The sequence below is a fragment of the Salvelinus alpinus genome, chromosome 31 (assembly GCF_045679555.1).
Source record: "Salvelinus alpinus chromosome 31, SLU_Salpinus.1, whole genome shotgun sequence".
Lineage (NCBI taxonomy): Eukaryota > Metazoa > Chordata > Actinopteri > Salmoniformes > Salmonidae > Salvelinus > Salvelinus alpinus.
In genome coordinates this window covers 1,491,627-1,508,917 of record NC_092116.1, presented here as the reverse complement: position 1 = coordinate 1,508,917, position 17,291 = coordinate 1,491,627, and the positions used below count along the sequence as shown (strand labels likewise).

Genomic DNA, 17,291 nt, shown 5'->3' with positions numbered 1-17,291 from the left:
TAATGAAACCTAAGATTACCTGGGGTACCAATGTAAGGAATAACACATAAAAAAACTAAATACTGCATATTTTCCTAGGAACGCGAAGCGAGGAGGCCATCTCGGTCGGCGCCGGAAGTGTCATCGATGCACTTATTGATGAAGTCAGTGACTGATGTGGTGTACTCCTCAATGCCATCGGAAAATTCCCGGAACATATTCCAGTCTGTGCTAGCAACACAGTCCTGTAGCTTAGCATCTGACCACTTTTATTTTGACCGAGTCACTGGTGCTTTCTGCTTTAGTTTTTGCTTGTAAGCTGGAATACAGAGGATAGAACTATGGTCAGATTTGCCAAATGGAGGGCGAGGGAGAGCTTTGTATGTGTCTATGTGTGGAGTTAAGGTGGTTTTGAGGTTTTTCCATCTGGTTGCACATTTAACATGCTGGTAGAAATTAGGTAAAATGGATTTAAGTTTCCCTGCTTTAATGTCTCCGGCCACTAGGAGCTCCGCCTCTGGATGAGCGTTTTCTTGTTTATTTATGGCCGTATACAGCTCATTGAGTGCAGTCTTAGTGCCAGCATCGGTTTGTGGTGGTACATTGACAGCTTCGAAGAATATAGATGAAATCTGTTGGTAAATAGTGTGGTCTACAGCTTATTATGAGATACTGTACCTCAGGTGACCAAAACCTTGAGATTTCATTAGATTTTGTGCACCAGCTGTTGTTTACAAATATACATAGACCGCTACCCCTTGTCTTACCAGAGGCGGCTGTTCTATCCTGCCTATACACCGTAAAACCCGCCAGCTGTATGTTATTCATGCCGTCGATCAGCCACGACTCTGAAATATAAGATATTAGTTTTTAATGTCTCGTTGGTACGTGATCGTAGTTAATCTATTTTATTATCCAATGATTGTACGTTGGCTAATCGAACCGATGGTAAAGGCAGATTACCCACTCGCCGTCGGATCCTTACAAGGCACTCCAACCTACATCCCCGATATCTCCGTCTCTTTCTCCTGCGAATGACGTGCATGAGGACCTTGCCGGGTGTCTGAAGTAAATCCTTCGCATCCGAGTCGTTAAAGAAAAAATCTTCTTCCAGTACGAGGTTAGTAATCGCTGTCCTGATATCTAGAAGCTCTTGTCATGACTCTCTCTCCTTGGTGGGGATCAAAGGTGCCAGATCAGCTAGGCCCATGGCGGACAGATAACCAGCCCCCTCTCTCCCACAGGAGGGGGAGTTGGGACGGTTTATGACTTAACAGCCAGTCGTAAACTTTCTCTCTCTTGCCCTGCAGTATTGAGAAGTTAAAATTCCCTTTGTTACACAGAGAGACTTTGCCGCCAAAACTTCAACATCAAACACGGACACTTGGACAATATACACTGCTCAAAAAAATAAAAGGAACACTAAAATAACACATCCTAGATCTGAATGAATGAAATATTCTTATTAAATACTTTTTTCTTTACATAGTTGAATGTGCTGACAACAAAATCACACAAAAATGATCAATGTAAATCAAATTTATCAACCCATTGAGGTCTGGATTTGGAGTCACACTCAAAATGAAAGTGGAAAACCACACTACAGGCTGATCCAACTTTGATGTAATGTCCTTAAAACAAGTCAAATGAGGCTCAGTAGTGTGTGTGGCCTCCACGTGCCTGTATGACCTCCCTACAACGCCTGGGCATGCTCCTGATGAGGTGACAGATGGTCTCCTGAGGGATCTCCTCCCAGACCTGGACTAAAGCATCCGCCAACTCCTGGACAGTCTGTGGTGCAACGTGGCGTTGGTGGATGGAGCGAGACATGATGTCCCAGATGTGCTCAATTGGATTCAGGTCTGGGGAATGGGCGGGCCAGTCCATAGCATCAATGCCTTCCTCTTGCAGGAACTGCTGACACACTCCAGCCACATGAGGTCTAGCATTGTCTTGCATTAGGAGGAACCCAGGGCCAACTGCACCAGCATATGGTCTCACAAGGGGTCTCAGGATCTCATCTCGGTACCTATTGGCAGTCAGGCTACCTCTGGCGAGCACATGGAGGGCTGTGCGGCCCCCCAAAGAAATGCCACCCCACACCATGACTGACCCACCGCCAAACCGGTCATGCTGGAGGATGTTGCAGGCAGCAGAACGTTCTCCACGGCGTCTCCAGACTCTGTCACGTCTGTCACGTGCTCAGTGTGAACCTGCTTTCATCTGTGAAGAGCACAGGGCGCCAGTGGCGAATTTGCCAATCTTGGTGTTCTCTGGCAAATGCCAAACGTCCTGCACGGTGTTGGGCTGTAAGCACAACCCCCACCTGTGGACGTCGGGCCCTCATACCACCCTCTGTTTCTGACCGTTTGAGCAGACACATGCACATTTGTGGCCTGCTGGAGGTCATTTTGCAGGGCTCTGGCAGTGCTCCTCCTGATCCTCCTTGCACAAAGGCGGAGGTAGCGGTCCTGCTGCTGGGTTGTTGCCCTCCTACGGCCTCCTCCACGTCTCCTGATGTACTGGCCTGTCTCCTGGTAGCGCCTCCATGCTCTGGACACTACGCTGACAGACACAGCAAACCTTCTTGCCACAGCTCGCATTGATGTGCCATCCTGGATGAGCTGCACTACCTGAGCCACTTGTGTGGGTTGTAGACTACCACTAGAGTGAAAGCACCGCCAGCATTCAAAAGTGACCAAAACATCAGCCAGGAAGCATAGGAACTGAGAAGTGGTCTGTGGTCACCACCTGCAGAACCACTCCTTTATTGGGGGTGTCTTGCTAATTGCCTATAATTTCCACCTGTTGTCTATTCCATTTGCACAACAGCATGTGAAATTTATTGTCAATCAGTGTTGCTTCCTAAGTGGACAGTTTGATTTCACAGAAGTGTGATTGGAGTTACATTGTGTTGTTTAAGTGTTCCCTTTATTTTTTTGAGCAGTGTATTTCAACATCCGAATGTTGAGAATGATGACATATGGGAAATTAATGTCTATTTTTGTGATGTCATTAAAATGATCAGAAAATACATTATAATAGAGCTTTCGCACTGTATATATCAGATTTACATCTAAATGTTGTAAAACTCATGATTAAATATGATAAAATATAGCAATGTGATTTTAGCCCTCTAAATGAGAATTATTTTTCTTGCAAACTTGTGCCCAGTCAGTAGCCACGCTCAAGTGAGCTCCGAGTTCATGTCAACATGATGGAACCGCCTTTCAGGCCAGAGTGCTTCAAAGGGCTCGCTCAGAATTTAAATACAGACCAAAGGACGTGGTCCACAGGTTGGAATGGTTAAATCTACAATACCAGAAAATGGTAAGACCCTCTGAAACTCTCGACGAATGAAGACTTTAAATACTAGTCCAAACATTCAGTCTGCAGCTGGGTATGTAAAAGTAGTCTAGAACAATTAATCAAAATGGGAGTGAAGAACAGTTCCCTATCACCACCGTGTGGTACCCCTGAAGTACCCATTCTAAGGACACTCCAAGACAAAGTAGCCTACAACTAAGAAGGACATTGTGACCTCTGGTGAACAACCAGAGACTTACATCGAACTACTCCCCATGGACGGATCGAGTGGTCTCAACAGAGAGCAGAGATGGTGGCAGAAACATTATATACAAAATAATTTACAAATAACACGAAAAAACACACACAATAGAACAGTTGGTTAGGGGACCGTAAAACGGCAGCCATCTCCTCCGGCGCCATTCTGCAACAATCCCCTGACCTCAACCAAATTGAGATGGTTTGGGATGTGTCGGACCGCAGAGTGAAGGAAAAGCAGCCAACAAGTGCTCAGCATATGTGGTAACTTCTTCTAGACTGCTGGAAAAGCATTCTTGGTGAAGCTGTCTGCGAGAATGTCAAGAGTGTGCAAAGCTGTCATCAAGGCAAAGGGTGGCTATTTGAAGATTCTATTTGAAGAATATAAAATATTATTTGATTAGATTTTCTGGTTACTACATGATTCCATATGTGTTATTTCATAGTTTTGATGTCTTCACTATTATTCTAAATAGTAAAAATAAATAAAATCCCTGGAATAAGTAGGTGTGTGCAAACTTTTGACCGGTAGTGTATTATCACTTGTGAATGATGCCCAGCATAAGGCAAGAAACAATGCCTTTTTTTTGCAACTTTTTCTAATCATAGTCGCACACCCATGTAGCCTAGCCTATAGGCCTATATGTTTTGATAAGGTTTGTATCACAACTGAAGTGGCCAAATAATAATTTTTTTAAACTAAGCACATTAACCTTTCTGGCGCAGGCGTTCTGCTAGCGACCCACCTCGACAACATCCGGTGAAATTGCAGAGCGCCAAATTCAAAATACAGAAATAGTCATAATAAACATTCATAAAAAATCCAAGTGTTATACATCGGCTTAAAGATGAACTTCTTGTTAATCCAGCCGCTTTGTCAGATTTCAAAAAGGCTTTACGGCGAAAGCATACCATGCCATTATCTGAGGACAGCGCCCCGCTTACAAAGGCATACAAACATTTTACAACCAAGTAAAGGAATTACAAAAGTCAGGTATAGCGATACAATTAATCACTTACCTTTGAAGATCTTCATATGGTTGCAGTCACAAGAGTCCCAGCTACAATAAATATTTGTTTTGTTCGATAAAGTCCCTCTTTATATCCCAAAAACTCTGTTTTGTTGGCTCGTTTTGTTCAGTAATCCACTCGCTCCAAGACGGTCAAAACATGTAGACGAATACATCCTAATAGTACCGGTGAAGTTCGATGAAACATGTCAAACGATGGTTATAATTAATCCTTAGATTGTCAATTGTCTAAATAATCAATAATATTTCAACCGGACAATAGCGTATTCAATAGAAAGGAAAAACAACGAAGGGCGCGCACTCGGTCACGCGCACAAACCAGCTCTGCATTCTTCCTCAGTCCACTGACAGAAAAGTCTCATTCTTCTTCATTTTTCAGAAAACAAGCCTGAAACAATGTATAAAGACTGTTGACATCTACTGGAGGCCTTGGGAACTGCAATCTGGGTCCCAAGCCATTAGATACTCTATAGGCATTCAATTGAAAATACCCACATCAAAAAATGTTCCTCAGGTTTTTGCCTGCCGTATCAGTTCTGTTATACTCGCAGACATTATTTTAACAGTTTTGGAAACTTTGGAGTGTTTTCGATCCAATTATACCAATTATATGCATATCCTGAGTAACAGGCAGTTTGCTTTGGGCACGCTTCTCATCCAGACTTCGAAATACTGCCCCCAAGCCATAAGAAGTTAATCCGATTTTACAAAGGGTGTAGAGCCTAACTGGCATACATAAGCAGTGTGAGTTTCAAGTTTGGGGAAGATCATTTTCACCATAAAAAAATGCATTACATGATTTTTTTTTAAACATTCGCGTTTATAGCCTACTGTTGAGTGTGCATTGCTGCGCTTATAATGTGAATATATAACCTAATAGTTTATCAACATTTTAAGCTAAACGTTCTGATCTGTTGCATCAGCCACATTCTGTAAAAATAGTTTTGATGCTAGTTGTTGTATTAATTTGGGATCTGTCACATCCCACAACTGTCCCCAGACTTTTCGTAATATTTATTTCTCGCACAGAATAGGTCAACTTTTGTACTATGGGGGATAGTTAGGCCTACTTATCTTGTTGGCTGACGAAAAGTAAATCTGGACAGTTCTTCCAATATCTTCAATATGCTCCTCGGAATTGGATAAGGACGTGCGCAGTTGCGTCCCCGATGTGTCTGTCTTTACTTGTAGCCTGTGAGAAAGACCCGATCACGTGATGGAGAGCCATGTGAGTGAGAGGTGCTTCGGTACATGCAGCAATCAGGGAGAAGGGCACAACGCAGCCACTGGCCGCATAAGGCATGGATTTCTTTAGGGTGCATTACGGCCACACAAATGGTATGCCGCCGTGAAATTCGAGGCATTATCAAGTGCTTGTCAAACTGTGAATGAGAGACTGATGAAGTGTGTACAGCCTGCGCAAAAAAACAAAGCAGAGCTCTTGCCTTTCAAGCGACTTTTTTTCCTAATCATTATTAGTCGCATCATCTAGCCTTACAATGTAATAAAAATCTAAACATATAGCCCAACAATTGTAGAACAACTAAAGCTACATTAATAACTCTATATTAAGGATATAGGAGTCCATATTACTTTGTTAACCACTCAACACAGAATAGCCGCATGTGCGCACTCCCTCAAATCGTTTGGAGAAAATATCCATTCTATTTTATTCAGCTTTGTTCAATTGTACAGTGCCTTGAAAAAGTATTCATCTCCCTTGGCGTTTTTAGTATTTTGTTGCATTAGAACCTGTAATTTAAATGGATTTTTATTTGGTTTTCATATAATGGACATACACAAAATAGTCCAAATTGGTGAAGTGAAATGAAAAAAAATACAAAAAGTCTAAAAAGTGGTGCGTGCATATGTATTCACCCCCTTTGCTATGAAGCCCCTAAATAAGATCTGGTGCAACCATAATTATGTGACCTTCAGAAGTCACATAATTAGTTAAATAAAGTCACATGATCTCAGTACATATACACCTGTTCTAAAAGACCCCAGAGTCTGCAACACCACACAGCAAACTTTGAACATCCCAAGGAGCACCATTAAATCCATTATTTAAAAAATGGAAAGAATATGGCACCACAACAAACCTGCCAAGAGAGGGCCGCCCACCAAAACTCATGGACCAGGCAAGGAGGGCATTAATCAGAGAGGCAACAAAGAGACCAAAGATAACCCTAAGCTGCTAAGCTCCACAGCGGAGATTGGAGTATCTGTCCATAGGACCACTTTAAGCCGTACACTCCACCGAGCTGGGCTTTATGGAAGAGTGGCCAGAAAAAAAGCCATTGCTTAAAGAAAAAAATAAGCAAACATGTTTGGTGTTGCCAAAAAGCTTGTGGGAGTCTCCCCAAACATATGGAAGAAGGTACTCTGGTCAGATGAGACTCAAATTGAGCTTTTTGGCCATCAAGGAAAATGCTATGTCTGGCACAAACCTGACACCTCTCATCACCCAGAGAACACCATCCCCACAGTGAGGCATGGTGGTGGCAGCATCATGCTGTAGGCATGTTTTTCATCGGCAGGGACTTGGGAAACTGGTCAGAATTTGAAGGAATGATGGATGGCGCTAAATAGAGGGAAATTCTTGAGGGAAACCTATTTCAGTCTTCCAGAGATTTGAGACTGGGATGGAGGTTCACCTTCCTGCAGGACAATGACCCAGCTCACGTTCCCTATTAGTGGGTGAACAATCCAACGTTTGGTGAATTCTGCTTCACAATGATAGGAAGAGCCGACATCGAAGGGTCAAAAAGCATTCAGAGATTTGTCCCGAAGCCACTCCTGTGTTCTCTTGGCTGTGTGCTTAGGGTCGTTGTCCTGTTGGAAGGTGAACCGTCGCCCCAGTCTGAGGTCCTGAGCACTCTGGAGCATGTTTTCATCAAGAATCTCTCTGTACTTTGCTCCATCTTTCCCTCGATCCTCCCAGTCCCTGCCACTAAAAACATCCCCACAGCATGATGCTGCAACCACCATGCTTTACTGTAGGGATGGTGCCAGGTTTCTTGGTGGTTCCAAACTTCTTCCATTTAAGAATGATGGAGGCCGCTGTGTTCTTGGGGACCTTCAATGCTGCAGATTTTTTTTTTGGTACCCTTCCCCAGATCTGTGCCTTGACACAATCCTGTCTCGGAGCTCTACGGACAATTCCTTCGACCTCATGGCTTGGTTTTTGCTCTGACATGCACTGTCAACTGTGGGACCTTATATAGACTGGTTTGTGCCATTCCAAATCATGTCCAATCAATTGAATTTACCACAACCGCATACATTCATTCAAGGCACGTTAGCGATAGCGATAGGCACGTTAGCGATAGCGAATAAACCAGGTGGACTCCAATCACGTTGTAGAAACATCTCAAGGATGATTAATGGAAACAGGATGCACCTGAGCTCAATTTTGAGTCATGTGTGTATGTAATAAGGTATTTATATTTTTTTACTTTTAATACATTTGCAAACATTTCTAAAAACCAGTTTTCGCTTTGGTATTGTGTGTAGATTGAGGATTTTTTTTATTTAATAAATTTTATAATAAGGCTGTAACATAATGTGAAAAAAATCAAGGGGTCTGAATACTTTCCGAATGCACTGTCTTTAATTTACAATCTGTAGAATAGAAAGCTTCAGATTTTTTGTGAAACATCACTATACTGTGGGAAAATATATGGCAGCTGGAAATCAAAACTAGATGGTCTTCCGAGATAGATGGGAGGGGTTGAGTGTAGCTGAAAGCTAGGACTAAAAACAAACAAAAGATAACTAATGTAAAATGTACTGTCCCTGAAATGTATGTAGTGTGTAAGCTGAAAAGTGTAAGCCTAAGTACTGTTGTCCATTAGTTCACTCCAAGTAGGGTTATTGGAAAATAATATAAAGGAAAATATATTTAAGTAGTTCATTCCAATTACGGGAGTGGTGATAGGTTTAGGGGAAAATAATAAAGAAGGAAAATATATATATATATGGGGGTTTGTAAATTATGCAGAAAATTACATTGATAGAAGCCACAATCTATCTACAATATTAAAGCTGATCTACTCCCAATTATTCCAAATTCAAATTAATTTGGTTGGAGGCAATGATTCTCGTTTACTGTGTAATTTATCTCACCTGGGTAAAAAATTATCATTCAACCAGTTTTGAAAAGAGAATGAACATTCTGCTACATTGCATTCCATTGTAAAGTGCAAGGGTTGCGATAGAACCAGCTGCTAGTCAACTTATGTGGTGGTGGTGGACTTCTTCAAACGTTGAACAAAATGGTAGTCGTAACACAGGTTATAGACATCACAGTGGTCTTTCTATGGAAACAACCACCTTTCCATTTTATATCTGATTTGATAAACATATTCTTCCAGTTTACTGAAGAGGACGACAGGAAGTCATGTGGCAACGCTGTCACAAACAGGAAGTAGCTCAAGGTAAGATACCTTACATGAAACAAGCTAGTCCAGGGACTGAGAAATTGTACTGCCTGAATTGATCCATGTGTGAAATATGTTTGTGTTTTCGAAGGCCCTGCTATGTTTATTAGTAGCAGATGAGTGTGCACAGTGCTTGACTGTTGTGGTTTGAGTATTTGCTTTCTGATTGTGTTATATGTCTCCCTCTAGTGGTGGCTCACCAGAGAACCGCCACTCCCAGAATGGCCTCCGACAACGATGTGCAGTCAGTCTCTCAGCCACCTTTTTTAAAACTTTCATCAGCATATACCAGTATTCCCCAGTTACATTCAGCTATGGGCTGATTTTTTTCTTGAGTGGAAAGTCAGCGGGGCCAGAACATAGTTATAAATAACTTGTACACTGCAAATTGACTTCAAGAAGCCCAAACGGTTTTTGACAAAAACAGAATCACTTCAAACCTTGGGATACGATCACATAATCCTCTCTATTTATGCGTGGGAATATTTGGGAACATATTTCCTAAATTAAAATGACTTTGAGCTGATTTCCTGTTAATTTTACACTGTTTTAACTAAACATCTTTTTTATTTTTTGCCCAAAACTTGCGTGGCCAAATAAAATCACCTGTGGGCTATTGGGCTGCCTCTTAGGGAACCCTGGCATATACTCAATTTCTCTTCTACTATTCTTTTACTTTCTTTTTGTCTTGATGGTTATTCTATTATTTTACTTTATTTTTGTGTTGATGGTTATTGTGCTACTATTTAGTATTTCAGCAGTATAATCCATAGCCTGTTCCCAGATCTGGTTGTGCTCTTGCCAACTCCATTGCTGTCATTGTCAAGCCAAACATGTTCAATGAGTGACAAGGAGTTGGCATGATAGCACAAACAGGCTGGCACTCAGGCTACATATCCCACACCTGATGTAAATAAGTAGTTGGTCTTTCCCTCTCCAACAGAGTGCAGATCAGATGTGCACATCATATCAGGTGTCATCGTCTCATGCGCCACTCGTTCAGCGCTCTGTTAGCCGATCAGGTACACACACACTGACACACACACCAATACAGTTCACCTTCAATCTCCTATCTCCTAGTACTGACAACTCTAATGTTAGTTAACACAGAGTTTGTGTGTTTATCAGAGGGTCCGTCGTCTCCCAAGACATCGTCCCCTCCAGGCCTGACACAGAAACCCAACAGTTTCCTGTTCCGCACCTCGTCCCGCTTCAGCGTCAAGAGTCAGGTCTCTATCTCAGGCTCTACACAGAGTCTGGTGGAGGCAGGCGGTACTGAGTTGCTCTCCACGTTGCGAAGAGAGGAGAGACCAGCTGTCATACAGCTACGCAAGGTATTGCATAGTGTACCTCATGTTGTATCATATCCTTCCCGACAGTTTTTTTTCTCTTTAATGCTTCTCCTATTCACTTGTACTCTTTCCCTTTCTCTCTCCATCTCTCGATCTCTTTCTCCCTCACTCCATCTGTCACTCTCTCGTTCTCTCTCCCTCTCTATCAGACTCTAGAGTCGATGTTGAAGATCACCTTACCAGAGGATCTAGGGGAGGTGTTGTCCAATGGCACGGTCCTCTGCCAGCTGGCCAATCACGTGCGGCCCCGCGCAGTGTCAATCATCCACATCCCCTCCCCAGCAGTGGTGGGCCAATCAGACATTTATTGTAAAATTTTGTTCACTTTAGGATATATTTGTCAGTGAGTAGACAGGGACTTCAGGTGATTTGAGTACCAGTAAAATAAAAGTAAAGAATATGGTATTCTTTTTAATGTTGTGACTGTGTCTGTTATGTAAGTATTTGTGTATTTGACTCAGTCTGATGTTCAGTCTCTCTGCCCCTTTAGCCAAAGCTGAGCACTGCCAAGTGTCGTCTCAATGTGGAGAACTTCATCGCTGCATGTCGCAAGCTGGGGGTCCCTGAGGTAAGAACACCTTTCTCGCTATTTTTCAGCCATTCTTCCTCCTCTTGTCGACTTTCTTTGGTTCATCAGATCTAAAAATATGATCACATCCCCCTGATCACTTACAGTATGTTCAGTACTTTTTTGCAGCTTTGCTATGATCCAGTAATACTTAAACTATTTTTCTTAGCTTAGCCTTATGTGCTTAAAGCTAATGCTCTATGCCTTTGCATCTCTGTTTTCTATGTCATCTTACATTCATCTCTTTCTCTTTCTCTGCTTTTTCTTTCCCCTTGTCTCCATCTCCTTTCCAACCCAATCTTCCTTCTCTCTCCATCTTTTTACTCTTCCCCTCTGCCTTTCTTTCTTCATCCTTTCTCTCTCTCAGACGGAGGTGTGTGTGTGCTCTGACGTGTTTCTCTGTAAGCTGCCTGCTGTGCTGCGCTGTGTGGCGGCCCTCGTGAAATATGAGGGGGAGGCAAAGGGTGAGACTCGTACCGCCCAGACAGTTGACCCCCACACCCCCGACCTCTCACTGGTCTCGGAGGGCTTCCCTGTGTTCTACTGCCTAGCCATGGCTCTGATCTACACACTCTACTTCCACCTGGTTGCATAGATACTGAGGGATTGTGTGTGTGAGAGAAACGGCGCGAGAGTGCGTATACGCACTTGGACTGACACTGACGTGAATTTGACCACCTAATGCGAACATTCAGACAACCAGGATTGAAATGATCCACCGTGAATTGGCAAGAAACGCACATGCAAAACAGACTCGTACACACACAAACATACAACTGCCCTGGCATGGGGTATGCAGGGCGAGAGTGAGGCCCACAACACAGGAAGGACTGTCAGCTGCTCCCTCCAACCCCACAGCTGCTCCTAAAAAGTACATGACACATGATGACGTACACAACCCACACAGCAGAGCACACTGTGTATACTTACAACAGCTGATGTGGTTCGGCTCAACATGAAACCATATGATATTAAAAGCAGCAACCTTTGAGTAGATGTGCCCTTTAAAGTTAAAAGTACTCCTCTGGACCATCGGCACTGAAAAGGCACCTATTTATATAAGCTAAAATACCCTAATTTAAAGGTGCCTTCTGACATGACAACCTATGTGAATGAATAGCAGAGAAATACATTTGTGAAAACACTACAGATCGTACAGTAAAACTAAACACTATAATGGACATTTTAAAGGGCTTCCCTACATGACTGCCTTTGCATAGTGCCCTAGTCGTTACCCCTCTGCGGCACAGAATGTCTCTATGTCCTGTCTCCAGTGAGGGACAGCTACTTAGAGAACTGTAAACACCCGTTGTAACCCTTGAGGGCATAGTGTCCTTTTCTATCACTCGATGTCTTTCAAATAAGAGGACATTTTGTAAATAAGTCTCTCAAATTTGCTGAAAGAGTTGACATTTTTTCATGGAGGCCAGTTTGTGCAAATGAGACAAATCACTAATGCTTCCTATGACTGGCTGACTATATGACCAATGCTTTCCACTGTTTATTGTCTGCTATGTCTGATTGTGCCCACCAGGGGGTGGTGTTGCTACAGGACACTGACTGCTATTCCCAATGCTTTAATGTGTAAACCGACGGTACAGAATCTTTTCAAATCTTCTTTTTGTGGTTGTTGCTGATTTTTGTTTGTTTGGTCGGCTTAACATGCTTCATGTTTGTATAAACGTAAACAACTCATCAAATTATTTTTGTATTTTTATACAGAGAATTAAGAACTTTTTTTCTGTTTGTTGCAGTGCTTTCTGAAAGAGTAGTTGTCTCATAGATAAAAACAAACTGAAATCAATTGGGTTAATTTACTTCCTGATTGACTGAGTCTGATGACTTGTTTTAGCTGTTCATTGGGACCACTTTTTGAAAGGTTGCACAAATAACCATTAAGGTAAATGACAGATGAGGGTTAGTCTGATAGTTCATTCAGACTTAAGTTAACTGTGATCTGATTCTGTCTTAGTTTAGTCACTACATTTTCCATCAGCCCTATTATGTACAATGTTGCTGTGGGTGCTCTTGGGAAGCTGTGTTTTAGTGCATCGTGAGTTCTCTGCTTTCTCCAGCATAATGCTATGTTGAAACTTATTGAGCATACTGTGAAAAATGTGATGTCCAAGCTAAAAATACTGAGGCTTACTACATTCAACACACACACACACACATAAAATGTAAATGGAAGGCAACATTTCAACATACACCTTGTATTTGAGGTGTGTCTTGCAGAGGTGTCATCCTAATGCTGTAGTCATGACTTTCCAGAGGACCTTAATATATACTGTACATATTGATGGGGCTTATTCACCTTGCATGAAGTGGGCAAGAAGAGCGGACATTTTGGTGGTCAAGGCTATGTTGTTTCATACTGGGTCCATAAGGGATCTGTAGAAATGTCTGTTGAGTGTTTCCCTATCTTTGTCTGTTACACCATTTTTTTGTGCATAACCTCAGTCAGCCTTGTTGGAATTGAATTTGCGATAATGTTGTTTCAACCAAAATGTTTTTTAAAAACAGTGGATAGAACTTAATTATATTCTTAAATGTTTAAAAGAACAAATACTGTTTTATTTTATTTCTGAGTTTATATAAAATCTATAAAGTATTTTTTCCCCGCTGTAAAAAAATTACTTGACCATATTCGGCGTCATAGTCTGCTTTTATGTTGTCTGCTTGCTGCTAAAAATCTATTCATGTTTGTTGTATTCCTCCAGTCAAGAGTTTTTGTTGCATTCTGCCGGTTTTGGCTAGCTAGATGGAGTAGAGCTACAAACAGAAGTGACTACGCAGCAGGTTAGGATAGTTAATGTAGCAGGTTAAGAGAATTGGGTTAGGAAAAGGGTTAGCTAAAATGCTACATTTGTCTCCGACGTGACTCGAACATGCAATCTTTGGTCTGTAGCTGTATTCCATCTAGCCAAAACCCATTCTGCCCTGCACATTAAGCTTTGTTCTGCCCGGTTGATACCAGGTTTACCACTGTAATTTGTGTGCTGCCCTTTAGTGGAGAAGGTGAGTTTGTGAAGCAGCTCATAAAGCAGAGGTAATGACATGCATTTGACTGCATCCTGCATGTTTGGATTGTGGTGGTTAGTAGAGGGTGATTATCCATTCGATGGGCTCTCAATAGTCCGTCCTCAATTCCTCGTGTCCTCTCCTGAGCCCTCCACAAATTGGTGACTACAGCTTTTCCGCTAGGGTGGAAATGAATGGGATTGTTTAGCGAATAATGTGTTTGGCAAGTAATCACAATTGGTTATGGTTAGGAGTTGGGTTGTTTTGTGTGAATTGCTACACCTGGATTTAAACCAGATACACTATATATACAAAAGTATGTGGACATCTCTTCAAATGAGTGAATTCAGCTATTTCAGCCACACCCGTTGCTGACAGGTGTATAAAATCGAGCACACAGCCATGCAATCTCCATAGACAACAATTGGCTGCCAGGAGAACGCTACCTTCCCGAATGCATAGTGTCAACTGTAAAGGAGGAATAGTGGTCTATTGGGCAAGGCCCCTTAGTTCTAGTGAAGGGAAATCTTAACACTACAGCATACAATGACATTCTAGACAATTCTGCACTTCCAACTTTGTGGCAACAGTTTGGGGAAGGCCCTTTCCTGTTTCAGCATTGCAATGCCCCCGTGCACAAAGCAAGGTCCATACAGAAATAGTTTGGTCGAGATTGGTTTGGAAGAACTTGACTGGCCTGCACAGAGCCCTGACCTCAATCCCATCGAACACCTTTGGTAAAGCTGACTGCGAGCCAGGCCTAATCGCCCAACATCAGTGCCCAACCTCACTAATGCTCTTGTGGCTAAATGGAAGCAATTCTCCACATCAATGTGTAAAGCCTTCCCAGAAGAGTGGAGGCTGTTATAGCAGCAAAAGGGGGACCAACTCCATATTAATGGCCATAATTTTTGTATGAGCTGTTTGACGAGCAGGTGTCCGCATACTTTTGGTGATGTAGTGTACCTTGTGTGTCAACCAACACTCTGAGCATTTGGCCTTAATTAGAGCGATCCATTAGAGTGCTTTCTCAATAGTCTTGGGTAATATACAAAGGAAAGTTGGGAAGAAAGGTTAGTAGACTCATGGGGATTCAAACCAGGTGTGTTCTAATGCCCTCTATCCACCTTCAACCCACCTCTCTACAAGCCTATTCTTTATTTCAGGGTTTCCCAAACCCGGTCCTGGTGCCTCCCCTGCTTTATTTTACAAGCATGTCACTGGTCACAAGCTCCACCCACTGACTGCTGTTTTATCCAACCAATCACATTTTCCCTCAAATTCCAATGAGCTCTCTCAATTGATCTCTCCTCGACTCCTTGCATTCTCTCTCCTCAACTTCTCAACATTCATTGGAGAAGGTCTGAGGAGAAGGACTTTGGACCTTTTCCTCCAATACGATTGAGGAGAAAGGATGCGAGGAATCGAGAAAGCCCTCGTGTCCTCAATGGTAAGCGGGAAGTGTGTCCTGACTTTCTATTAAGGATTTGAGAAGGATGGGTGGAGAGGATGGGAGAATTCAAAAAAATACTATTGGAAAAAGAGCCTAAATTTACCTTTTTTCCACCCTACCCCCTATGGTCACTCCCTTCCCTCACTCTCTTCCATGGTGCATGGATAAAGGAATGGGTTCCTCATGTATAGTGGGGTCCTTCTTTGAGCTTGCAACACAACACATGGGCATGAGTGTACAGTTTTGAAGTAGTATGGTGAACGTCTGTGTTTTACTCCTTGAGTAACTAATTGTAATTGTGTGAGTAATGGTTGTTTGACTACATTTTAACAAGTCATTAGCTGGACGGTTTTAGTGTGCTGTGTTATTTTTTGTTAATGTGCACGCTCGGGCACAGTGTGTGATCTCTGTTCCCCACCCACCCCAGGACACCCTGTGTCCCACCCAGCTGATCCTGGATGGTGATGGTCTGTCTCGGGTCGCCCAGACTGTCCAAGCCCTGCTGGACCTCCCTGTGTCAGGGCCCCGACACTCCTCTCGACAGGATGCCGCTGCCCCAACCGTGCTGCCCCAACAACTGCCTGCTTAGAGCTTAACCAGCACTCCATAGTTTTGTCATTACAAAACAAAATAGAACGTTGTGTGTACTGTACAGTATGGGAGTCCGTCTAGTGTGATATTTTTTCTTTCAGTCTGCCTTTAAGACGTACCATTTCTTACAATACCCATACAGTGTAAAAGGTACAATCTACCCATAAGACTGAACTATTGTCATATCGGTGTTGTGATTATGTATTAAAGCAAGAAGCAGTAAAATAAAATCTCATTAAACTTTAAATTGTTATTTTAGGTTTGAAGTTTTGTTTTCAAGATATTTTTGCAGAGGGCCCAATATACACAAACCTAAGGCGGTATAAGTTGTTTCTTGCTATGACCATATTACCTAATGTTCCCCTTTTATTTAATCATCTGTCGCTTTTATCATAAACCAATTACCAGTGGAAACAAATTGACAATCGGCAGTAATCACACTCCCGATGCCGGAACTGGTCTGAAGGCTTATCACATCCCCTGTATGATAAGACACGCAAACTCTCCATGAACACAGCTTGCACACACACACTCCATATACACAAAGACAGTGGTAAATGAGGAAGCGATAAGGCCCTTTCCATTCCGCTGATGTCCCTGGCGGAAGCCCCCACGAGGGCCGGGCTTGTTCCTTGTAAGCGTCACTGGGAGCGGAGTGTCTGCCTCACATTTATCGGCTGTAATTTAAGCCGTGAATAAACACCCACGCCTGCATGTCCTGGAAACAGGGTTCTGTGTGTCCAACCTCATGCTTGCGTGTTACGTGGCGGTTAGAGACCTGAGGACGAGTTATACTGATATTAATACAGGTTTGATACCAATATCATTAGATTCATTATAGATTACTGGGGGCTCTGAGAATTGTGATGCATAGGTTAAAATGATCTTGCAAGGTTTGTGCTATGGTTATCGTTTTGGAAAGGTTGTTAGATTAGGTGAGCCGCATGCGTTGGGGCATGATCGGGGCTAGATGCTAGGCTGCAAAAGATATGAAAAGTGGTTCCTAAATTCCATGATGTGGCATGCAAGAACAGAAATCATATGAACAGGGAAGATATTTTAAACAATTTTATTGTTCAATAATAAACTCTTTGATGAACCTATGTATCACAAATCTCAGAGCCCCCAGAGATCTATAATGAATCTAATGATATTGGTATAATAAATATGTATTAACGACAAAGTGGATTATTAGCTTTTCAAAACGGGAACAAACTTCAAATGGTTACAATTAAATTGCTTGATGCGGTATGCAAAATTGCAGCCAAAATTGCAAACAAATGTTTAACG

At 42.4% G+C, this 17,291-nt stretch overlaps 1 protein-coding gene across 5 annotated transcripts in view; it reads left to right on the top strand.

The window, feature by feature from the left end:
* Window positions 1-16,254, top strand: part of LOC139561131 (leucine-rich repeat and calponin homology domain-containing protein 4-like) — a 49,510-nt gene extending 33,256 nt beyond the window's left edge. For 2 of the 5 annotated variants that reach the window (XM_071378017.1, XM_071378016.1), the window contains exons 11-17: window positions 8,951-9,013; window positions 9,206-9,260; window positions 9,960-10,038; window positions 10,145-10,350; window positions 10,518-10,655; window positions 10,859-10,936; window positions 11,304-13,443. In XM_071378017.1, coding sequence (XP_071234118.1) covers window positions 8,951-9,013; window positions 9,206-9,260; window positions 9,960-10,038; window positions 10,145-10,350; window positions 10,518-10,655; window positions 10,859-10,936; window positions 11,304-11,531 — 847 coding nt within the window. In that variant the 3' untranslated portion in view covers window positions 11,532-13,443. Of the gene's footprint in view, window positions 1-8,950; window positions 9,014-9,205; window positions 9,261-9,959; window positions 10,039-10,144; window positions 10,351-10,517; window positions 10,656-10,858; window positions 10,937-11,303; window positions 13,444-15,807 lie in introns of those variants that run through there. The other 3 variants (XM_071378020.1, XM_071378018.1, XM_071378019.1) reach the window with 3 other exon arrangements.
* Window positions 16,255-17,291: the final 1,037 nt, after the last annotated feature.